This window comes from Diadema antillarum, unplaced genomic scaffold (assembly GCF_040938485.1).
Source record: "Diadema antillarum isolate AM-2024a unplaced genomic scaffold, OU_Dant_1.0 scf00000095, whole genome shotgun sequence".
NCBI lineage: Eukaryota > Metazoa > Echinodermata > Echinoidea > Diadematoida > Diadematidae > Diadema > Diadema antillarum.
The window spans coordinates 1,589,777-1,616,904 of record NW_027270984.1 but is presented as its reverse complement, the minus strand read 5'-3'; the positions used below and the strand labels follow the sequence as shown (position 1 = coordinate 1,616,904).

General features: G+C 38.0%; 1 protein-coding gene across 1 annotated transcript in view; it reads right to left on the bottom strand.

The window, feature by feature from the left end:
* The window catches only part of LOC139718472 (protein PALS2-like), a 41,477-nt gene extending 19,098 nt beyond the window's left edge, over positions 1–22,379 (bottom strand). The window contains exons 1-2 of the mRNA XM_071629944.1: positions 22,266–22,379; positions 19,166–19,287 (exon numbers count right to left, since the gene is read on the bottom strand). Of these exons, the coding sequence (XP_071486045.1) occupies positions 19,166–19,287; positions 22,266–22,341 (198 nt within the window). The 5' untranslated portion in view covers positions 22,342–22,379. The remainder of the gene's footprint in view (positions 1–19,165; positions 19,288–22,265) is intronic.
* Positions 22,380–27,128: the final 4,749 nt, after the last annotated feature.

Sequence of the window (27,128 nt, the reverse complement as noted above, 5' to 3'; positions counted from 1 at the left end):
ATTTGAAATGTTCACTAATGTGTGATTATAAAACTCAGCAAAATGATACACCATACTTACTATCTTTTCTCTAAACTTGGCATGTCAGATTCACTCTGTCTTGGGCAGATGAAAAAGAGGTGAAAATGTCTTTCTTATCCTTTGCATTCTATATGGGAAAACATTCCTGTTACTTGAAAATTTTTGTTCAAAGGTAAATACCTTATTTCACAGAAGGCAGCCATATAAAGCCCTTGTATGAATCCCTATAAGATCATCCACTGACTTTCACACGATCATGATTATCTTATTGTGGATGATTTGTAATTATGTTCACAAATCTTCAAGCAACAGCTAGCTATTTTTACGCTACCTACTGACAAAAGAGAGATAAAAAAATGTCAATTTTATCCATGCTTCAGCTACTGCACACATTAAAAATTTATAGTATTGTATGTATTAAACACTGTAATTTGAACAGATATGACACATTCCCTCATAATTGGATTACTCATTATTGTGGAAACAGTCGATCTGTGGCCAAAACTAAAGAAAAAAAAAGAAAAAGGCAATATGATCTCATTATCAAGGGATAAAAACACAATAATTGTGCTCAGTGACTGGACAAATATTGACATTTCACATGGACGCTGCGCATCTCGGTGAACTCCGGCGCCCGTGGTAGGCATTGCCGTTTTATTGATTGAGCTTGTTAGCTCCACCTTGTCATTTTGCCTGCAGATCAGCGATTCTAATACAGGCTTCATTACCACACTAATGACATGGAATAGGAGGCCGCTGGTTACATTTTACAATGCACTCTTATCTGCGGTAGGGCTGTGGAGGTATGCGCACTTTGTTCTTTTTTTAGCAGTAATCAAATAACCATTCTGGCAAAGAGGGAGTTTTTAAACCTGAAAGGAGAAATTGTTTTTAAATGTAAGTTGGTGAAATCGATGCCACAGGTATGCTGCAGTTTTCGCTGCTTGTTACAATGCTATTGCGCACATGCACACACAAAGATTCTACGCATTGTGTGTAATAATGGTCAACACACACAGCGATACCGCGCAATGCAGGTACAAGTATGTTATAACGTACTCGAGAGACAGGATTTCAGGTAAGCCTGCATTTAATTTTAATTTCTATTTAACAAATAAAAGAATAATTGGATTATAGTTTGGGTTTTCATGTGCAAAATAAAACAGTTTTTGCTGACTGTGAATTCACAGATTTTGTCGACCGCGAATTTAAACACACGCGAAAAAGTCGGCACCAATGGAAACCAAGAAAGTATCTGTACGTGAAAGAAACCACTTTTACAGTAATACTTGTAAAAGCGTGATATCCTTGACAAATCTGTAAGCACAGACAGAAGAACAGAGAAACCATATTTTTACTCAGAGAAAAGGGCCATTCACACTGCCAATGAAAAATGGTGGCACCAGGAAATTCACGGGAAAACGCCACCTGAAACGTTGCCACAAAAATTGCACAACGGAGTTCAATTTTTCAGACCTGGTACAATGTACCAAGCTTTTGCTGAGACGGTTTGCAATGAGAACACTTAACTCAGAAAAATCATGAATTTTGTCCCGTGACTGCTACTCCTGCACATGCCAAACACAAGGGAAACATGTAGCACTAGCTTGAGTAAGGCTTGTTTCAATACTGTAAAACCAGAAATTTTTGCATGGATGAAACTTTCGCAAATTTCGTGATAAGCCAAGATTTGCTACCATAACAAACATGTGAAAGTGCTTGTCTACCAAATGCATTGAATGCCAGCAGTAATTCACAAATAACTCATGCTGCAAAAAAAAAAGACCATCAGCTCCAATTTGTGAAAGTTTCATGCCACGAATGTTTCTTGTTTTACAGTATAGTTCAAGATTTTCAAATTAACTTCTTGTTATCTTCTTCTTTTGTATCCAATTGATCAAACTTTCCCTATTCTGCTCATTTTGTTTTACTCTATTGATTACAGTCAGCTGAAACACAGAAAGAGAATTATCACTTGTATGCAATTGTCACTTACTTCCTTCTACCTTTTAAGAAGCGCATATGTGTCAATGTGTACACTGTACATACAGTGATCCATGGAAATGACGTGAATGCAGGACCAAAAGGGCACTATCGATTCCGATAAATTCCGCTCTCCCTGAGTAGACAACACAGAGATTCAGGAAGTTCAGAGGTGCAGATGATTTGCACTGCGACTACACATTTCCACATCTCCAGCACTTGAAAGTTTACATTCACGACAGGCGACTGTCGACTTCATCATTGCACTGAATGTGATTATCAAAGGTCATTGACTTTTATTTCTAACAATCATCTTTTACAACCTGGAAAAGAATACTGATTGTACTACTCTTCTGGTGATAGGGCATACACATACAATTCAACACAGTGAGCAGCAGAAAGCAAATTTGGTGATTATGTATGAAAGGAATCATGATTCAAAGATTTGACAAAGAGAAATGCACAACTCTAGAGAAACCTGGAAATAAGAAGAACAAGCAAAGAAAGGAAGATGAAGAGTATTCGAGTTTACAATAATTCAACAACATTTTCTCACCAGTCACCGGTACAATAGTTCAATGGCATCTTATCGCATTACCAGTATGACAAACGTACTCTTCAACATTCAGCTAGTCCCACGGATACAAAGAGGATGCCTTGCAGCATTCATTGACTTTTTCTTCTTGGAAATTTGCAGACAATGACGATTTTTATCGCAGTTCTTTCGCCATAGATCAAAAAAGAAAGCCAATTCTGTATCCAAAATGAGATTCTACCTGATGAATGTTGCTGGGAAGAGCTTGAAGCCAATTCATCTGCACAATGGAATCACTTTTTGAATGGTAGTAGTCCCACAAACTGCCTGTTTCTCCAAAGAGTCGACTCTGCCTCTACAATGTCCAACTCACACGCTGACGCTCACAAAAATGGTCAACCCCGAGCTCTTCTTCGAGGACGTAGCGGCGTAAAATACTTCCTTGTTGATCGAGAGCATCCATCAATCACTGGATAGTTAGATCCACTTTTGACACCTCTCCGCATTGCGCATATATGCATTCAAACGTCATCGCGTTATAGACGGTCTGAGCGACGGAAGCGGACACGACACTCTCGCTCCTACTTCCTCTCAATCATTGTACCTCACACAGACGTAAAAAAAACAGCAGAAACGGAAATACTCTCGTTTGTACTTTCCCTTGATATGCCGCACTTTAAGGTCTCATTTACGAGCGTTTGTATTGCCCTCCTGTATACGGCTGACTCATCAATTGACAGTTCTTTGTATTTTCTGAATCTTGAAATGAAAATGAGAAGATACATAATTTCCCAGTGTTAGTAGTTATTGTACCTAAGTAGAAACACTTTTTTTTTTTTTTTGCAGCAAGCACCAGCATCACTAAAGTCACTGACTGCTATTGCCAGAAATCTAAAAGTCATCTACGTGGCTAACAGATTTTGCTCAGTGTTTCTTTTAGTTTGTTTGTTTTTTTGTTTTTACTTCATAGGAACCAGCTCTACTGTGTCATGAAAGAATCAAAATCTGGAATCAATCAGTTCCCACAGGTATGTATACGAGAATGTGTGCTTTATATTACAGAAAAGAAGAATATGAATAAAGACAATAGAACAAAACTGTCATACTCATACTCTGACATTTATGGAGGCATTCCATAAATAATGGTACTCACGTCTTCCACCGTGTGTATTCTTAATGCTTGAAACTGTAGCATTCAGAGGCGCAAGTATTTATAGTTTAAGCACAAAATCACCCTTCAGCAGAGCACACACATAATCAGTGGTCTTCTGAAATTGAGACTACAGAAGAAGAAGGTTGTTTCCTTACATTAACTCTATCACTGCTATTGGAAAAGTATTTACATTGTACATGTTACTGGCATTTTGAGATGGTGATGCTGAGGGGGGTATCCTAAAGAGTGCAATGACTTGTGACAAGGATGCTTCGCAAGGTGTGGGGGAGGGGGGTTGAACGTTCCTCCTCCATGGAATTTTGCACTGCTGTCTCTGCTAAATGTGGATTTACCCATTTCTTGGCGGTCGCCAGCAATGTCCACACCACATGACTCTCTGTGAAAGTATCTCCTTTAACCGATCGAGTCCTGGGACAATTTGGCTGCTGATCAGCCTCCCCTTGTATGTAGATGGCTTTTACATTTCTTCTCAAAATCTTCTTCTCTCGTCAAATTGGCACCTCCTAACATTAGCTGTGCTTTATTCCCTGATTAAAACTCCAGAGAGCTGTTGGGTGCTTTCTTTGCCAAAGAGCATAGATGTCTAGAAAGTCATTGGCAATGAAGAGGGCATATGAAGGGTCAATTATACTGCAAATCTCATGTTTAAAGGGAAGGTATAGTATTGGTTGAGGTGAGGAATCAGCCTCTAACTTTTTGTGAACTTTATGAAATTGTAAAGAGCATACAATTCTAAGAGGGATTCAAAGTTTATTCGATGAAAACCGGTTTGAAATGGCTGAGATATCCAAAAACAAGGAAAAAGAATTCCTTGAAATATTTTCCTATTAATGAAAAACTGACAATAAGGAACAAAAATTACAACAGAAAAATACATCATCAAAGCACAGAAATCTCTACCTCAGTGGGGAAGACCTAGAGTGGTAACTTTGCAAGGGCAAAAAAAAAATGTTTTGAGCAAATATAACCCTTGCTGCAGGCGCAATACACTTTCTTCTTCTCCCTACTCCCTTTTTTTTTACGGGGGGGGGGGGGGGGGAGATCACTTCATTTTTTTTATTGTCGTTTTGCATGTTGGGGGCTTGTAAATGGGATGAAGGAAAGGCGTTTGGGGAGGAACGCATGTCCAACTTAAATCTATATCAGAATTTCACAAGTGAATAAAGATATTGTAATGCAAGCTTAGCACTGTATGTGCACCTTTGAATCCCCTAAACTGTTGATAATCAACATGCAGCAATATTCCACAGTTCTGAATAAACCAGTCCAACCCCCCCCCCCCTCCCCCGAAAAGAGAGAGAAAAAAAAAATCCAAACTCTTTGCACACTTCATTACTAACACTTGTATGGATCTTTTTTTTTTAAACGTTTTGTTAGAAGAATCATAGTGATTGTGTATAATATTGCACCTTCCAGGATGTTCCAGACAACCAGAAGATTGTCTGAGACTTGCCTGGCATCGCCAACACTAGTGCATGCTGACTGGACGATATGTATCAATGCAGGTGATGGTAGAGCGGCTTGTAACAAGGTCCTCATCAAAAAAAAATAAACATACATTTGAGTTATAGTATATTGGTAAACCTGCCCATTGGCGAGAAGACTGAGTGGAAAGATTCCGAAAAGTAAAAATAACATTCTGCAATTTGTCACATAAGGGCTTTTTACACTTGTGTTTCTTAACCCCGGACTTTCTCTGACCCAGGACTATCGTTAGTCCCATACCAATTTTTTCAGCTTTTTACACTCGCCAATTAGTCCCGTACTATCTCTTGTCCAGGGCTAAGGAGAAAACTGACCTTTTTACACTCGTATTTCTTAGCCCCGGACTTTCCAAACCACATGAATATTCATAATTACGCTGTGTACTGTACACGTACACGCACGCACCGGCAGCACTTGATTACCTCGTTTCTGATTGGTCAGTGAGGGTCGGACTTCGTCTCCGTCGCTTAGCCCAGGATTATTTTTTCGTTCTGTTTACACTCACTTGCTTGGCACCGCAATTGCGGTGCTAACCCCTGCTATTTTGCAGGGCCAGATAGTACCGTACTATCGGTGGGGCTAGCCCTCTTTGGCAAAAACGAGTGTAAACAGAAAGTGGGCTAAGGATAGTCCCGTACCAACAGTGGGGCTAAGGCCCCCCCTTAGCCCCACCGTTGGTCCGGGGCTAAGCAAAAATTTACAAGTGTAAAAAGCCCTATATTGATTAGAGGAAAAAATAAATAAAGCTGTTTTTCCGGAAGATATTGACAGGCTGCTGCCGCAAGTGTTTCTTGGCAGCAAAAGAGTAAACATTGATGGGAAATGTTTTCAAATAAATCCTGCTGAGTAGGGAGAGAGAGAAAGAGGAAGAAAGCATGAGGGTTCCAATGACCTGCAGAGAGGGGGTCAAACTCTGAGAAATGTGCAGAATGTATGGCTAGTCTTTGGAAACAGACTTCAACTGGCATGCATTATCATACAAGACAGCCAATGCAGGATTTATTATGTTCTTTGAATTAAAGATGATTTACAAAAGTCCTCTTGAGTGACAGGGAGCAAACCTTCAGCAAAGATTTGGCTAGTCTTCTGCAACAGACTTTTATTATCATTATTTTTGTTTACCACTGCATGAATTGCATGTACACACTGATGAGTCCATCATACTACCTGTACGAAAAACTGATTGGTATGACAGGAGAATGTAATGATACACGTGTGCGCAGACCACTGCACACTAGTCTGTCACACAAATACTTCCAGAATGCTTCTGCCCTTTCGATGCGGGTAAAATACACACTGAAAGTTTTAAATTATTATGTAAATCTTTATAATTTTTTAAGAGAGAAAAAAAAAGAATCATCATTTAACTGTCTAGCCCCTCATACAGTAAGATGTCTACATCAAATATGACCAATGGTGTAACAAAATTATGATGCTGACGCACAAAAAAATAGAACAAATATTACATACTGTACTTTAGGAAGGGATACGATGTCATATGTCCCTTCCAAATGACATTCAGATGGTGAGCCAATGGGACTGTCCATAATTTTTGGAATAATTTGAAAACACGATATTTTCGCGGCATGATATTTTCGCGAATTGGAGCCGACAGCCTTTTATGCAGCAAGAAATTTTCGCGAGTTGCCTCTAACATGCAATGCATATAGTGTAGACAAGAACTTTTGCGTGCATTTTAATTTCGCGAATCTTGCCTCTCGTGAAATTCACGAAATTAAAATGCACGCGAACATTCCTCGTTTTACAGTATTTGTCTATTTGACACTTTTCAGTGCATAGTTTGCATCCACTCAGTAGATAGTATCAGTATCACTCATAGGTCATGCCAATAATTTTCTGTAAAAGTAAAGCGAAATATAATGCATCTCTCACAATGCACAATGTTCTCTTTTCCCTGAGGGCATGCATTTAATTTATCATGAACATTTATGGCTATCTGATATATAAATTGTATGGTCAAAATGTATTGCTGCAATGAATATCACAAAAACAGGATAATAAAATCCTACAGCCCATGATTACAAAAACAACGAGAAGAACATATTACAAAATGTTCAGAATCTTGAATGCTAAATACATGAAATTAGATGAGCTTAATAATTTTGATAAATGCAGATGATCTGTAGTACACGATATACATACAATTTAGACTAGCAATTATATTCGGCCTTGTGCAATTGAAGAGATGATGTGCACCACAGTGCCACAGCATTTGCTCCAGCAATTGGTCCTGGTCCGGTCTTATTTTCTCCAAGGACTTGGGCCCAGGGTTAAGGTTATGGTTGTGATAGGGTTATGGTTGTGATAGGGTTTTATGTTTAGTTTGATGGGAAGATTAGAATTAGGGCTAGGGTTATATTTGTGGGAAGGTTTTAAATATATGACTTTAATAGCATGCAGATATTTCACGGAAGCAATTGTCGCATGAGCAAATGTCATGCAACTGTGCACCACCACACGTGCCTACCTCTACATAATTATCACACATTACTGGGGTTATATTTAATTACAGAAATGCAATGCACACAATATAATATGTGCAAGGCAGGTACATAATTTGTCTATTATTGCATGCTTATACCTGTACACATGTATATTAAATCTCACGCTTGTACATTCAAAAAAGTGTTTGGAAACGAACATAAAAACATTTTACTGAAGGCAGGAAATTTAACCATTATTTTGATATTAAATTGCATGCTTTTTCAGTGTCTGCGTATGAAGCCTATGAGAGAACCTATTGTGCCGAATATCCATTACGGTCAGTTAATACTGTAATCAATATTTACTGGGGTTCATTTCAAACCAAGGTCATTCTCGAGGCTGAGGAAATAATTGCATTTGATTCCACCGGGGAGAAATTAGATATTGCAATTTACACAGACCTGGAGAGGATGAACACATATATGTGAACTTGTGAATTAATTCCCCTCACATCATTTTTTTTAAATGAAAGTGAAAGCACCGTGAGAAATTTTGCAAATGATTTGCATGCATGGAGAGAAGCTGGCACGATTTTGTTGTAAATGTTCAAATATGCAAGGTCAAACATGTTTCTGGTAGTGCTGATATGGCACATTCAAACATTACAAAAGCATGACAAAGGCTTCAACTATTAACATGTCACTAAAAATCCAGCAATGATTGTCCAAACAGCATGGTGATCAGTCAAATGGAGGTGTAGTGATGTGGAAATTCAACTGTTATTTGAAATAAGTTTAGGCTGTTAAAATACCTTTTCAGTTCATCTTTTGCCCAAAGTAGGATTTGATTGGTGATTATAATCTACAGATCTGAAATACAGTGATGGCATAAACTGCCATACATGCCTCTTTGGCGAGAATATCACAAGCTTTTCTTCTTGACACAACCAGCAGACATAATCATATCTGTCAATGAAACACATCTGTCAAGGAAACTTTAACAATTCCCTGTGACAGATCAGAGAGGCAATTTCGCTTACAATCCCATTCATCCCATCTTGATGTCAGTTGTCATTCAGAGAAGAAATCCTGTTAAAAGACAGGAAAAGCCTACAAAATCCTAGAAATGGAGTCAGATCTCCTACAACGTTTTTAAGGCATTCGATCAAGGCACAAATCCCTCTAAAATCTTTTGCGGATTCTGTTCATCTATTTCATATGACTCCTACTATCCACAATGATAAGCTTAATTTTCTACATCAAGATGAATTTTTATTCATGCCTTTCAGTCGCAGCTAATAAGAATGATTGAGCAAAACTCAGCTAAAGGTCTCAAAAACTAATTATAATTTCCCAAGAAGACTTGTTGTTATTAAATTCAAACACACATTGGATGAAACAGATTGTGAAGTATAAGAAAGAATCAATGTGCTTTGTGTTCAGGATCAAAGTATGGTATTAACTTGTTTTACTTTTTTTCTGAAGGGACAATGGAGAAGGGGCTTCAAATCAAATTACACTTTGTATAGAGTTCCTCACAGGTAGACTGTGGTGTTACCATTGTAGAATGTCAAATGTTTTATGTGTCTACACTGGAAGAAATATAGCCCTAAATTAAAAAAAAAAAAATAAGATTACCCTCCTCGGATGGTACATTTTTACTGTACCTGCCTCATATTACTATCATAAGTCCTTTTTGCATCAAGCTGATATTTATTACTCGGTGATTTTCAACGATGATTTATCATGCTAGCCTCATTTGCACACACCCCAAATTATTAAAAAGTTTTTGAAAATCACTCTTTTTTTTGGTAATGTCACAAGATGCCAAACCCTTAATTTGTGTGTGAGGACACACACAAACACAAAAATAAACGATTGCAATCTGCATCATGATGCAAAAAAACAGTAAAGCTTGATTTTTTTTTTTCATTTTAAAACTATCATGATAATTTTCCCTGCATGGTGTGTGTGAAAGGAATGCTGAGACTTCATCAATTCTTAATAATCCCATAAAGTAACTCAACATAGTAGACCTGCACACTCACATACCCAGGGTCATGTTTCAGTCACTGACGATTAACTTTGTTTAAATTCACTTTGCTAATTTGCCCTGCACGGTGTGTATGAATTGTATAAAATGAAAACACTGATTTTTGCATTGCAATGCACAAACCACAAACTCCTGCGTGTGAACGCGGCTAGTACCTGAAACAACAACAGTGGTGAGGTCTAAAAAAAGGGGAAAATGGCCGTGAAATCTAGATATGATCGAGATGAAGATATGAGCTCCATTTCATCTCCATTTGTGACCCGCTACAACAAAAGGATCCTAAAGCCGCTGACGGCTGAGTAGAGAAAATTGAGTTTGAAGTCGCATCATCAAAATTGGTCAAAACAATCAGATTTTTGTTTTTGGCATAATTTTGTAGTCTAATGTTTGTCTATCACCTGCTGAAATTTTGAAGCTAAATGATCAAAGGAAAGGCAAGAAATCAGCGTTTTTCTGGGCCATGATTTTCCGACTTTCAACGTAACAGAAACGTGTCCGAAGATTTTGATTTAGCGCCGCAGCTAGACTCCGCCCCTAGCAACGAGGGAGTGATCTTATTGGTCAGTGCGTGGCATCCTAATTACTGATTGGTCGTGCGTAGACCGCTGGCGCTAAGCTTGAATGAACATCGCGGAGGTCGCTAGGACTCTAGGAGCATGCCTTTTATTGTCAAGCGGTAAATACTGTCTCGCCTCCCCCTGAACATGATAGCGTCGGAAGGTAAACTTTGAAGGCGTTTTTCTCGAAACTCTGATTTCCTCAACCACTTGACATGCGCTAATAAAATCTTCGATATCTCCGGATCATGGATTGGGGTACACGTACATGAATCTTGACATGTACAGTTGAGGCTTCATCTTGCATAAATGAAAACATTGTTTACAAGAAATATGCTGCGAGGATAAAATCTGCCTCTAAAAGTTAATGGGCAAATAAATCTACAATGGTTGTGGGCTGGTGCTCTTCTGAGGGAATCTATACACTGTTTCCTCGGTATCGTTAAAAGGCTAGTTTTCGGAAATCAGGTCAAAAGAGATATTTTTCGATCGCTTACGAGACCACTAAGGCCATGAAGAAGATTCTAAATTGCCAAAGTGTCCTCTAATAATTCCATTTTTACCCAAATTCCTTTTTCCACATCATGTTGTAACAATAGCAGTCTGAAACAACACATAAGTACATTTACATCAAACAAATACACATAACACCTTTATATGCCAGATACCAAAGGGGTATAAAATTGGAAATCTATATGACTTCTTCTCACAGAACAAGAATGACAGGTATTACGATAGCTTTATGACTTCAGTGAAATTTAACCTGAACCAATTAAATTATCTTGAATATAATGAACAGTTTACAAAATCAAGACAAAAAATGTCTGCAGAAATATGCAACCATTTGAGAAAGGTATAAAACATTTTTTATCCCAATGTAAGGGAGGAGGGGACCCCAGACAGCATGTCTGGGAGACAGGGAGATAATACAAATTTCAGAATAGATTTTCAAATATGAAATTTCAGGTTAACATCTGGAATTCTGTTGACATAAAAGATAACAAACAATAATAACAACCTTCCCAATAAAGCCATAGACAGACTTTTCCTGTTATCCTTTTTTTTAATTCTTGTTAGAAATTTCATTGCTTATGTTCCTTTCATAGATTTGTGGACAAACCGGTACCTTGCATACAGAGTACATGAATCTTTGTTTGTTGTTTGTTATTTGTTGTTTGTTTTTTTGTTTGTTTGTTTGTTTGTTTTTTATTGGTTTTTTTTTTTGGGGGGGGGTATTTACAGTATGTGCTTGCTGTATGATTGAGTATTCCTTTGGCAGTTGAACTACAATTGAGAATGGATTTCATAACCTGAATATAATGCATTTACATAATATCAAACATTCAAGGTTATTTCCAGGGCTATTTCTGACATACATACACAGTGCAATCTCTGCATTTTTTCCAGCATTTCAACATTGATTTGTGAAAACTACACTGATGTTCGTGTGTGGGTGTATGTATAAATATCAGAAACAAGACACAGTAGTAACCATGGGCAACCACTTGACAATTGAAGTATGAAAACACAAATCAAAACAAAAACAAGTCTGCACACTGTAGACATTCTGGTCTTCAATCAGGGGGCCAAGCTTTCTTTTTTTTAAGCTTGTGCATGATGAGTTCAAAGTACATTTCTACTTGCTGCATACATTATGACAAAATATGCAGCATGCACAGATGCATACCTGATAATGAGGAAAAAATGCACAACCTAGAATCCATAATTTGCACATTAAATGCCTTCTGAGAGCAGAAAGCATGCCTTACATTACAAACAAGCCATAGACTGCACACTGGAAAGAGCATGTAGTATAGAATTATGTCAAACTCTTGCAGAAATTAATGAATTTGGTTGTTTAAGCCATCAGGTCCTGGGGAAATTTAGTTGCAGAAATCTTCCTCTTTCATCGTCAAATTTAATAGCAACTCTGAATTTACTACATTAACTAATGTTAGAAAAACATAGATGGAAGTTTGTTAAATTCATATTAACTATAAAAAAAAAAATCAGAAAGAAATTTACAAAAATCTGCTATATTTGAGTAGAAAAACAGGATCTCAAATCGTCAAGAATGGGTTGCTGATTTGACAATCAGCTATATTCATATTCAACCACTGTAGCAATCAATGAGCTTCTGAATATCCTGTCACCAAAACAAAGAGATATACGACCAACCAAGAGCTCAAGTAAAATATTTTTTCCTTTACTTTGCCTTGCGATGCACTTAAACCACCATACAGAGTCAAAATTATGATAAAAAGGTACGGCACCAACAGACAGAATCTTCGTTTCTGCGACTTGATGGATCAATTCTGCACAGTTACGATGTGATCAGAATTCCACCCGATGCTATTCAAGTACTAAGAATGGGCAAGTAAAGAATCCAGAGTTCACTGTGAGCACTGGAAAGATACCGCATATAGATGTAAACGTGGCAGTAGTGTAAACTGCAAAACAATGGATCAAAGCGTGCATACTATACGGTGTGCATCGTGAGCTGAATGGACGTGTGAAGCATCTCCCCACACTTGGCGCGACACCGAAGCAGCAGCGACGCCGCCAGAGTCGGAGGAGAAATGAAACCCGACTCCTCTGTGATAATAAGTCAACCACAGGCCCAATGCATGATGCTGACATATCGCAGAGTGTTTTGCTTTGCACACTGTTTTTGTTTTAGTTTTATGTACTTCTTCTTCACGTAAAACAGAGATGGCCATAAATATTGAACCTGTCCTTAGTATTCTAATGATGCTCTATAGACAAGGCACTGATGCTCCCACCCCTGGCCTCCCTTTCACACATATTTAACACACTCCTTGGATTAAAGGGCTGATCAAATATAATATAATGCTTGCAACAACAAAAAATGGACTTGGCAATTTTGTGACAGACTTTCAAATCTTGCTGACACAAGATCTAAAGCAATTCATAACAAATGTAGAAATCATCCATTCTTATGAGAGCAGGTCTACATACACTACTAACAAAGAGGTAAACTGCAGACGTTTATCATGCATACGTTATGCTGTGAATATTTGTTCTTGTACATGACATGTTGGACAGATATGGGTACATTTAAAAAGCATTTCTGCATCGGTCTTTGAGGTAGTGAGTGAGTTACACACACACAAATAACTCAACACCTTCCAGCAGGACTTGGGGACATGTTGACATTTTCCAAAATTCACCATCTGCGCTAGGCCAAATATGTCTTAAATTCAGAGAAAGTCTACAGAAATAAGGCATCCTTTTGGCATATGACAGTAATACAAGTGTATAACGACTGGCATTTATGGAAGGGTATTAAAAATTGGGGTGCAAAGACAATTGATGGCCTACTGAAATCCAACACAGTGTGATCCCTTTGTTCAAACACAAAGTTGATCCATTTACAGTTGGGGGGGGGGGGTGGATGGAAGAACTTGCTCCAGAATAAAGTCAATGCATGAATAAAGAGCAGTACAAAGTAACAAAAGTAACATGATACCAGGGACAGAGCCACAAATACTCACTGAAAAACAAATACAAAGACAAACACACACACACACACACACACATACAGAACGAATTCAATGCAAAGCATACAAGAAGTTGCCTGTCCAATGTGTTGAATACTCATGACGAGGAAAGGGAAGGCGGGAAGAGGCAGGAGGAGGATGGGGAGGAGGAGGATGGGGAGGATGAGGAGGAGGAGGACGAGGAGGACTTCTTGGGGTATGGGCATCCCAGCTAATTACCGGAGTATTCTGTAGCTATTGCACTTAAGCCTCTGGTAGTTAAGAATGCATGAGACGCACTCAAGGTCAAAGCTGGGTTCTTTGCCGCCTAATTGCTCTCAGCTGACTTTATGATATTTCGCTCCAGAGTTGCACGCATCCAGCCAATAACTGAATTAAAACCCAGTGAAGTTATGCAGCTGTGAAGAGAAACTTTGATTGAGGAGCCGAAATCAACAGCATGACTAATAAACGATGGAGGGTAACATTATAGCATTAATGGAGATGCAGACTGAAAGCAAAAGAAACAAAATACATTCATGAACTATTGTTAAAGCCTGCAAAAAGAGAGAGAATATGCATGTCTACCAAAGACCAAATTCCATTGCACACTCAATATCTTGCCAATGCAACACGAATTTATGATTCAATATTTGATGAGAATGTTTTAACATCTTCACAAGATACATGTAGATGACATGTATACATTTTTAAACGTCTTTTAACATCCAGCAAAAATCTATCTGTACTGGTAAGACATCATCAAATCATAACCTCGTATTCTGATTTAATGTGGCCATTTTAGAAAGCAATGCATAAGAAAGCAACCATAGCAACATTCAAACGGATAAAATAGTGGGATAATGATCAAGATCCAAATCTCAAGATATTTTTGCACTCGTTTTAACGTGGACAGAAATATGCCGCAAACTGCTGATCGCGATGATTTGTAGATGAAACTGCACATGCCTAAAATCTGCCAAACTGGCGACCCAGAACCCTAGCCCTTGTGTTCATGTGCGAGCTGTTGTGATGTATGCTTTGAATGATGGGACAGAAAATCGTGAGATTGTTTGCTCCAGTGTTCACACTGTGATGACAGTGTGAATTATCCCACTAATTCTGAAATAAGTGCACGATTTCTTTGGATTTGGATCATGATGCTGATTGCGCAATTTAGGGGTTACTTGTGTCCATGCACACAGGCAAAAATCTCGAGATTTCAATCATAATGCAAATCTGGAGATTTTTATCACGCTAATTCACGTCAGTGTACTTAAGTAAATCCCACTCATGTGAGCAACTTGTTCTCTTAGAGGTCCCGTCAGAATGACATGGCAATGAATACAAGGTGCTTCACCTATACAACTGTAAAGGGCATGACTTCTGCAACCAGGGGACTTGAGCCAAGAACTTCACGATTAATAGTCTGAAGTCTCACCCACTGAGCCATGATAGCTCTTCTTAATGTGCATGTAATGGCTCAATTTGTATGGCACACAAAAGCCTCACGTGAAGATTCATGATACAAATATATACGTGTGCGTGCAAGGATGTGAAATCATACAGCACGTTTTAAACATCTCGAAGTCCCTTGGGTCATGAACAGATTCCTGGTAAATAAATCTTGTCCCACCTACATACCAATCATACCACTTGGTGTGCAACCGGAGGTCGGGTATTACCATGTGTGTCACACGCACCAAATATTTTGGGGGTCATTCCACCCCCCTGGTGGACCACTGACACGCCCTGGTTTCTCACCTTCCTTGGCTATAAAGCACACATGAGCTGAATGACACCTTTGAAATAGAAGTATAGCACTACACCAGATTGCAAAAATATCAATTTTCAAAACCCCATACAGTACCTCTGTAATGTTTGTATTGTACTGTATGTCAGTCACTGACAAGATCTATTTGATATCAATGAGTTGATGACTCACTTTCTGTACTCTGGTAATTCATACATTTATACAGTATTTCTTCTCTCAAAATGTGCAATTCTTTGATATGAAATTTGAAATTTGTCAATTTTTATCTTAGGGTACTGAAAATGTGACAACATTTTATTTCATTTTGTATATTGTGTAAAAGTACATGGAATACATCTTATATAGAAACACTGACTTTCAGAAATTCACAGAGATTTCAACATGAGAAATATTGGTATGAATTTTACATTATCATATATTAAAAGAGATCCATATAAAACAGAAATATCCATCCACAGTTTATTGATGCCAATATTGCTTTCACTTCACTGCACTGTCCTTTTAGCGCATCTTCTCACGCATATCAAATTCTTTGATGCAGTGAAGATGGTCTAGAATGCCTGTTACGGTTCATCGTGCAATTGATAAATTGAATTGTACAGCCAAATCAACTTTGTGTACACAATGAGTTCCAGGGCTGTGCTATATACAGTGCCTCGTGCCAATATGTGATGCACAATATACTTTTTTTTTTCTCAGTCCACAGACTACATAGAGCAGTAATACATGTACATGTTCACTTCATCAAGTGGACAAAGTTGTCTAAAGAGTAATCAAAAGCTCCACCATCATGGTTAGCTACAGAATTGAAATTATCTTTTATTACAATTACTGTCATGGGTGAGAATGATAACATGTTGTACAGACGAGAATATGGGATTGAAACATTGACTACTGGGAGAATAACTTTTTTTTTATCGTGCAATAACAACTTCACAATATACTTCATCTGCTTTTAATTTCTAGAGGTACCGTATGTCTTCAATATATTTTTGAATTAAAACCATTGTGATAGTCATTTATACTCATATTGGCACTAACCACTTGATATTCATATTCATCCCAGTTTAGAAATTTCCCTTTTCAACATCTGAAGCCTGCCTATCTTGGTCTGTGACATTTCTGGTGTAAAATACACCTTTTGTGTCCAATGCCACCAGATACAAAAATTTTCTGATGATGTTGTGAAAATTGTATACATGGGTGCAGTTACATGTGCCTCGTTCACACAAAATGTATTAAAGGTAATACTAAATTATGGGATGAGAAATAGTACAGTAAAAATGGCATGATCATGTGCACAGTGTATTACAAGCAGTTCTTAAACTGTTATTGCTTCTACTGTTCTACTGGGAATATATTACACTCTGCAAAATCATTGAAAAAAATTGACAGAAAAGAGTGAGAGAGAAGAGAGAGAAGAGAGGGAGAGAAAGTTGTACTGTACACATGGAATGCCTGTAGCTACAATCATATTAACCCAGCACTCATTCTTACGGAACCTCTGTGACGCAAGACGCCCCGCAATTGCTGCGTTGCCGTGGCAACCCGCGATTGGATTGCATCAACTAATTTGGGAGAAAATTGATTGCATTTGAATGGGTGTGCAGAGATGCCATGACACAGTACATGGGATCAAATTTTCTCCTCTTCTTCCTCCTTTTCCTAATGGGCTCATTTGGCAAGTCCCTGCGACACGTCGGTATCAACACCACACACGATCCACGTTCTCTGATCAAGTAGTAACAGCATCCATTTTTTTTCTAGCACTCACAACGTTGAACACAGCCTACTGAATTTTACAGAGGGCAACAGTATGGGTATAATCCTGAATGGAAAAAACTACCAGAGGAGGCACCACATTTCAAGACTGTCCTATGATACATTTGAAGAGTTTGATTCCAAAACAGGTTGAGCGCCGTTTTTGAACATTTTAAAGTAAGTCCATCATTGGATAGAGCAAATTAAAACCTTTCCAGTGATACCTCACTTGAAACAGAACAAGGAATATTCTTGAAGTCATGATTAAAAATATCCAATATTTTGTTCAAATTTTCTTTGTTTTCAAGCAGATTTAATCACAAATACCTCAACTAAACCAAAATGTCAGAGTTACAGTGAAGTTTATTTTTTTTCAAACTCTTCATTTTGTCCTCTTGTCTTTCATTCCTTCCCTCTGTTTCCATCTATCTATCTCTCTTTCCTTCTCTTTCTCCTTCAAAGGAAGTTGGACATGTACACAATGCAGAGCATGGAAAAAATCATTGTTGGTTTCATTCTCATATTGTCCTGTATTGTTTTTATTTTCCGTCATAAAAAGATATACAAACAAAGATATACTATGTACTGTATACGCCATATAAATAGAGAGTCTAAATTTTCACGAATTGGAACATCCCGACGATTTCGTGAGTGGTTAAATTCGCGATCGTGGAGAATATATGCTTACGTCACATTCACAGCTTGATCAGAGTCAATATTTTTGCGTGTCTGTAATTTCGCGAATACCACCTGACTCGCGAAGTTCACGAAAATAAAAACCTTGCACAATATTTGGCGTATACAGTATAACATAAAAATAGGCACTTCAATGGAGGGATGACCCTATTCAGTGCTGCTATGATAACAGCGCTGTACTTTTGAATGCACATATTTGTTTCAAAAGTACAGTTGATTAATGTCCTGACACAGCAATGCACCTGACTCAATGAGGGCCTTTTCGTCTTATTTTGGAAGCCCCCAGTTCTAGCCGACATAAGTGTTTCGAAACTGTGAATAGGTCTATATACAGCTAGAAGGCCATAAACAGTATTTCCCTGTTGTTCTAGTTGTTGTTGTTGTTGTCAATGTCGTTTCTTAAATTTGACATGCTGCGTTGCCTCTTACACCAACGCAGGATTCTACATCACTTTGCTTCGGCAGGAAGATGCGGTCGATGCCATACTCCGATACTATCAATAGAAAAACCCGCTGTCCTCCAATTCCATCATTTCACATTCACTTCGCAGTCAATTTTGCATCGGCTTTCAGCATGAGAGAGCTTTGAACTATTTTTGGACTTTACTCTTGCAAATTTGCCAGAGCTGTTGCTGTTTATCCGGTAGGATCTTTCAATTGTGGGTTTGTTTCGTGTGTGTGTGTGTGTTTTATACTTCAACAAAATTCTTTATCAACTTGCTCTGCATAACTCCCCACAGGAGGATGGTGTTGATGCTATACTCGGATACGATCAATACCAAACAAACCGCCCCAACATCACATCATTTCACATTCACTTCACAGCCATTAATGTTGCGTTGGGCTTTCAGAAAGAGCTACTGAACTATTTTTGGCCAACTTGTCGCCATATGTAAAATTTTGCCATGCTGTTGTTATTCATCCCGTTTTTCCCTTCGCCAAATCAAAATTCTGCATCAACTTGCTCGGCATGACTTCCCACAGGACTATGAGATTGACGCCATACTCTGGTGCCCCAAATGTAACGCTCACCTATTTCCGATTCCTTATTTACGCATTCACTTCTGTCACTGTTTCATAGACTTTTTAAAGAAAAAGAGCCATCAACTATTTTTGGACAACTCTCCAGTTGATATGGGTGTCACTGCTGATTTAGTTTATTTTTGTTTGTTTGTTTCTTACCTTGATCAGATTCTGCATCAGCTTGCTCTGCATGACCTCCCGGAGGAAGAGGAGGTCGACGCTACAGGCGTGGGCGGAGTTCTCCAGCATCTCTAGGCTGCCTACCACTGCATCGATGGCCTCTGGACCAACCAAGGAGGGAACAAAAGGACGAAAATTATACCATCACCGCTCTTCAACGTTAGGAACACTTATTAAACACAGAGTGTCCATTAAGAAGAAAAAAAAAAATGTCTGACATCTTCCAGTTGTTGTTGTTCTACATTCATGTACAACAATATGCAGTGCATCTGGGTTTTCTTGAAAGAGCATGTGACCTTAATTTCTATAAAATTACTGTATTTCTCTTTGTTACATCGACATAACGCCAAATAAAATTATTTTCTCTATTACAGTTTACATACACCAACATGTAGTGCATCTGGTGTGGGATGTTTTTTCGGCATTGACTCGTGTTATACCAATACAGAGTCTTTGGGAAATCATTGATATTTATTCTTCAATCTGTTGTCAAAATATGATTTCAGAAACCTCACAATCCCCCTTTTTATTCCTTTAGAAGATGAAATTATGCCTTCAGTAACATCACGAACATCTCAGAAAATACAAAAAAGGCCAGAATTTGCTTCTCATTGTCATTCTGCATGGCAGTGTGACCTTTTGAGTATGATAACTTGATAAGAGTGACAGTGGAATCAAATGGCACGTACAGACGATGTTGGATTCAGTCTTTGGCATATGTGCACTGATCTATAGGGGCTGTACTCTTTCCGGACTGTATCCCTCCATTCATTTTATCTTAAATTCTAGCAAATCTGACCTTAATTTCTACCAAATCTCACTGTGATTTAGAAGTGCAACAGCAAGAATTTATATCCTGGCACAATTTATCAGTAAAGATGTGAAAAGTGAGATTATGTCGGGTTCTTGCCATTATTATACTTGAAGGTGCCTTAAACGCAAAATGTTAATAACTGTCCTTAACAACAAGAAAAGACAGCTCTTTCACTTGACATGTAATTCATGAATAAAGAGAAAATTCAGTTTATACAATTACTCAGTCCTTCTGTTTGAAATTTACCATATTTTACAAAAGAAGGCAACTACTTTCCAGAGGTTTCCAAACCCCATCTGCATGAAAGATATAAGGCTATATCCACTTTTTTTGTGTGTTTTTCAGTCATCTTTACTCAATTTCACTGGTAAGATACCATAATATTCATCTTGAATGTATACTTCAAACTACAACTAATATATCAGTGAAATATAACATGATGAATTGTCATTGAATAAAATTTTACCATAAAGAAAATGAAAATGAAATAAAACCAAATTCTTCTCCTTACCACAAAAAAGCATCAAACTTTAGACATACTATATAATCAATTCTTACTCTATTCTCCTTACTCCTCCCTTTCTCGCCCCCACCCTCACTTTAATTACCAATATCACAGCACACACAAACACACACACACACACACACACACACACACACAAACACAAACACATATACACGGTTACACTCTCTCAAATTGCAAATTGATTCTCTCTCTCTCTTTCTGAAGGTGGAGCCAAAAAGGACTGCAGGGATCCATATCAACTAAAAGTGGAAGGAAAAAGAGCTAAATGATGAATCGTGGAGTCAGGGAGAGCATCCAAGCGAGGATCCTTCATCATCATTGACGCATCTTTAGAGGATCTCTGTACGTGGATTTGGCTATAAGTCATCATAACTACATCGCATCACTGTGCAATCATTTCTCCTTTCATACCTGAAAGTTTTCCCCTGGATGGCCCTTTCACATTAAGGACAGAGACTGCAAGTACAATTTGTGTACTGTATATTCATTTGAAGATGATGCTACATCACATAACACAGTGAATTTTGGCTTTATGAGGAAAACACTCTCTATCACAACTAAAATAACAAAAAACATGATATTAATAAATCATGTGAATGCAGCCACAGACTTTTGAAGAAACAAGAGCTGGACTGTCTAAAGATATCTGTACTCAGTGGCCAATGATGAGAAGAAAGTCTAGTATAATAAAGAATAATGATATTCAGACAACATCCATTTAAACAACAATTGATCTTACACTGCCCAGCACATTAGAAAACTGACAATTTTCAAGAGAATACAATGGGTATGACATGAAGAAACACCAATAGGGCAATATTGAAGTAGTAGACCAAATCACTTTGAAAGTGCATGGTTACACCTAATGTAACTCATTTTCTTGGGGGAACACTTGAAATCTCTAGAAGCAGCAATGAATACACCCAGCTGGCTTCATATAGCACATTGATCTTTCCCTGCTAACAGCTTACATTGTTCAGTTCAGTTCAGTTCAGTTCAGTTCAGTTTATTTTGCACCAAGCATTAAAAATATACAAAGCATACAATAAAACATGAAAGTACAAAACGGGATACAATTAGAGAAAAAAATTCATGGGACATACGACATACAATTAGAAATAATGTGGCGGTATGACTACATACAAAGACAATGCCATTGGTGGGGGAAGCAGCAAGAAAGGAAAAAGCCCTTGTGAGTAGCTGACCCATGTACTGTCAAAACAATGCAATCATTACAAAACAAAACTACGGAGGTATGGACGATAACAACACAGAAAACAGCAACAACAAAAATACGCCTTGAATTAGCTATGCGTGTAATCTTCCGATAAAAACTGTATTTAATTTTGAAATCATTTAGATTTTGATGCTTTAATTTCTCTTGTCAACCATACTTCAACGCATGTTGAGTGTATCACATTCAAATGTTATTGCATAAATATGCATTCTAATAGAAGGGTTGTCTAGGTAATGTCAGGGTAATAATGTCAGGGTAATCACATTAGCTGGCTATAGGGTAGAATTTGGCAAAAGTTACTGCAACAACGTCCATACAACATTGCGCAGGGACTGTTTTAACACACAGGGTAAAACAAGATTATTGGACGCTATCCGGACATTGGCGCGGTAACTCAAGTTTGAAAGGCTCTGTTAAAACGGGGGTTTCTGGGACAGCCTCTGGCATTGATAATCACTTCATTAACATTTATTGGTTGACCATGCTGGATGACCAGCCTCACCTTGACCAGATTCCGTTGACCCGTCAGTGGCTGGCATGGTGTCATGCTCCGTGCAGCAATCGTCCAGCAGAGTCATGAAAATGGCCTCGTTGTGGCACCACCAGCGCCCTCTCTCTGCCTGACAATGCCAGTGAGGAGAAGAAAAAAAAACATCAAAGCTCATGAGATATTGTTCGCCATTTATAATATACCAATACCCTTCTTCTAGTCGGTGCATTATCATTCCAAATGTGTTTGAGGCATTTTCTGCATGTGCAAAGTCTGTGTTTTCGTTTGTGGTTAGAAACACAGATCTGAAACACCAATAAAAGGGTGATTTGAAACACGTTTGAGCCGCAAAAACCTTTCGGCGAAGTAGAAAATGACAAAGCCATTTTGAAATGTGTTTATTTCAGATAGGTTCACACGCTGTTCCTTAAACTTTAAGTTTAGGTCGAAAACTTAACTTTCGATGATTAGCTTGTAGTTTAGCACCATGTGGACGCATTCGAAAGTTAGCAGTCTTAAAGTTTAGTCGATGATTAGAACCATGAGACATCTTAGGGTTTATGCTCTCTCCACGAGCCATAGGGGGTCCCCACTCGTAGTTTTGCTTCGTGTGGACACAATAATTAACGAGCTTGAGAGTTAGCGTGAACCTCGCCTCTCGTTCGCTGCACTATTTTGTACGGGCACAAGGTCATCTAGCACAGACTCTGCACTTCCGCTGTAATCATCGAGTGGGGCTCGGTCACAAGTTGTAACTGAAAGTTTAGGTGCGCGCGTGAACCCGCATTGTGAATCCACGAGTGCAGCTAATCATCGACAGTTAAGTTTTTGACCTAAACTTCAAGTTTGGCAACTGCGTGTGAACGAAACTATTGCCAGGCTTCCTACATTTGTTTGTCAACTTCCAATTGTTTCCTTTATAATTGTACAACAGCTGACCTCTACTTCCCAAGTCAAATGGTACAATGCACCTGCACAATGACAATTCCCAAATCACAATATAATTTCCAGATAAACGCAACATTTCTAGAAAAATGTTTCAAATCATGCTCACATATGCCATACAAAACAAGTTTTGAAACATGGTTCCGTCTTCTGAGTTAAAAAAAAAAACACAGCCTTGGACACAGTGACAGATCCAGTACTTAAAATCAATTCCTTGGATAGAATTGAACTAGTGATAGCGTGTACATGTATGTGTGTGGGAGAGGCATAACTCATACAAGTAATAGATCTTACTCCTCTTTGAGTAAAGAACAGGATACGAAAATGGACCACGTTGAGATGGTCCACCACCCACACCCTGGAAGACAGGTGAGAGATATCCCCCCTGGTTGGCCCCAAATTACTCCAAAATTTGGAGCCTCCACACAATACCAACCAGGCATACAGTATCATGCTATTATCAATGAATGAATGAATGAAAACATAAAGACACAAATGAATGACTGCATTGATACAATTGTAAATGCAGACATGAATGAATGAATGAATGCATGGTACATTTCATCTATTTTCTCACACCATCAAGGACAAGCAATGTGTATAGAAATTCAACATGCAAATGAACTATACTGTATGCATGAATGAATGCATTAGCATACAAAAACACAGTATGCAAGATGAATAATACCTACATTGTACACAGTGTTGATTAGAATGACACTGAAGTATTAGAGAATATTGTGTTGATTGGAAGGATTTCAATGGGGCATAAAAGTGAAAGAATAGGCATATTTCTATCAAACTAATCCCCAACTGATTATGATGAATTCCACACATACATCTGTACCTGGCACAACATTACTGAAATTTTAAATCATCCAAGGCATTGTCCAAAGGTTCATCACTATGCACCGTCATCCCCCTGTGGGGTATTCCTTTCCGCTGATCATATCAGGAATACGTCCATCCTGCACAAAATACACACACTGTGTTTTCACACAGTGATTGGACTATTTCATACGACAGCTGTACTCCAGTGAGGCCTGTGTTTAATCATGTATATTAATCAGCACAAAGGCTTGTCTGCTCTTGGCAAATCAATGACTGAGACAATAATATCAGCTGCTTTTATATGACTTCATCTATCAGTGGACACTTCATAGAGATGTCTCAGCCTTTTCAGATTACAGTATATATTAGCTGCATCTATGGCCATTCATTTTACAATTAGATGGAAAGTACAATGACTTCAACCAGTGACAAAGGTTTGACCTTGAGACCTTTTTGGCACAAATTAGATGATTATTACCGCATTCATATCTACCTACAGATGATACTGAATATTATCATTTGACTTTCCTCCGAGCAGATGCTGGATTCCCTAAAACAAATAAATTTCCTAAAAATTCCCAGATCACTACCAAAATTTAATCATCTGTTACTTGTGTCATTCTCAACCTTTCCTGTAAGTTTCATCCAAATCCTTTAAACTACTTTTTTAGTTATTTTGCACACGGACAAATAAACAAACAAACCAACAGTAATGAAATCATAACCTATTTGTATCCCTTGGCAGGTAAAATGACTTCAGCACATTCCCAGCTGAGGCTACAGCTGAAAACAGCATCTTCAGTCAAAGTATGATGACATTTGACCCTGACCTCACACACAGGACTATCATCTACAATTTTGTACAAGTATGGCTGGAATATGGCTGATGAAGAACAGGCTAATATAATATCTCAAGCACTCTTTGGAGACAAAGGCATACAAAACTGACCGCAGATTCAAACTGCTTTAAAAACTGAGACAGCAAAGAATGTCTTTATGAACCAGAAGAAAAAGAAAAACCAACAGGAATAATCAACAGCAAAATTAAAGCCACAACTTGCCAGTGATTTATCAAAATTCTTTGCCGCATTTCTTAGATACACTCAGAGCACCGGTACTGCTTGAAATTGATGTGTGAGAGTTCTGATCATTACTGTAAAAGTGGAAATTTTTGCAGTGTTGAAATTTTCACGCATTCCGCGCAACCAGAAACTAGCGCGAAAATAAAAGCACGCGAATATTTTTGCTTGCCATGTGTTCCAGTAGCTGATGTCCGGATTCCGCGTAATCAAAAACACGCGAAACTCTTATTACTTCGGCCAAGCGCGAAAATATCCACTTTTACAGTATACATAATTTGTAATACATTGTTGCTACTGTTGATTAGTTTCAATGCGCCACTTCTTACGACATGCAAACCCACCCATTCCAATAATGCCCAACTTAGCTGTATCATTCTGAACATTATATAGAAGAATAATCTCAAAATAGATGAAATTGTTTCCATGGCAACTTACAAAATGAAGCCACTATTCATATATTCTATACATTTTGACCACAATGCTAAAAAACAAAACAAAACAAAACAAAACAAAAATCATTACTTTCGAAAACCTTGATATTATGCTAGGCACCTGTTTACACAAATTCATAATCCGAAACTACAATGTCCCCAGAGTACCTGATTAATGAGCAGTTTTCTGGGGAAAAGATGAAAAAGAGAATCCTATGTAGATTATAAATGAATAATCAATGTGCTATGTCTAGTGCCCAAGAACCTTCTTAATCCATCTTCCAGACTGAATGAATCTCTCGGGAATACTATACATGATGTATTTGCAGAAAAACATGGAATGCAATGACCATGTACAATCTCAGGAATGGCTTAGGCGGAGGTTTATCCACTGTCTAAAAGAATGAGTTATGGTTGTCTGAACTGCAGCAAGTCCTATCCAATCATCACCCCCAGGCGCACACCCCCCCCCCCCCCTCCCACCCCAGCATCCATCTAGCCTTATCTCCAGGCCATTGGGTGTTATCATTTTTAATCTTCTTGTCTCTCTTATAACATTTAAAGAAAACAAATATAACAATAATAGTGATATCAATGTCATATTAATACTATTATCATTTCCATAAGTATTATGTGATCATTATCATTAATTTAGTATCAGTGCAATCATCATTTTGATCATTGTGATATTGAGAACAATCACATGCCATATAAAAGGCACTTTGAAATTATCGCTATCTCTATCAATTTAGCTACTCAAAATTTGCATGACACCCACAAAAAAACGGTTCCCTGGTAAACAAAGAACAGTCTATTCAAACGAATACTACACAATACTTCAGATATGAAACATGTTAAAAATTATGTTCATATTCATCGACAGCTATCACAAGGAACACTGTAATGAAAATATATGAATCAAAGAACCTCTTAATAGTTCTAATACTGTAAACGTTGGTATTTTGGCGCGATTAAGTTTTCGCGCTGAGTGGCACAAAAACATATTTGCTGGTTCTTGAATTCATGCTGTGCAAAATTGCCAACCTACTTGAAATGTCTAGATAAAAATTGTGAAGATATTTTCATGGGTTTAACAATTCGCGCAAGCCGAATGTAAGGCAAAATATGCAAAAATAAATGCTACTATGTGAAAATTTCTGCATTTACAGAAGCAAACTTATGACAAGGGTCAACAAAATGTCAGAAATGTGAACTTCATCTAGAATGCTCACATAGATTACAATTTCTTTTTCCACATTCAGATGCTAGCATAGAAAGAAAACAGTAACGACATCAAGGTTAGGAAATCTAAGACTACTTCACTTTTGTGTCAATATTGACATTGATAAAACCCTCACACCTTGAGTGTTTGAAATTCCTCTGGGTGCAATGGAGCATGCCAGCCAGCCATTGACAGCAACCAGGTATAGGTATATTGAATTTAATCTTTAGGGGAAATTGATTGAGAAAGAAAACAATGTACGCTAATAGCACACAACACAGCTCAAGCTGGCACACAATTCAACACACACACACAAAACACACACATCAAAAATATAACAACCTGTAGAAATCTGCATGTAGTC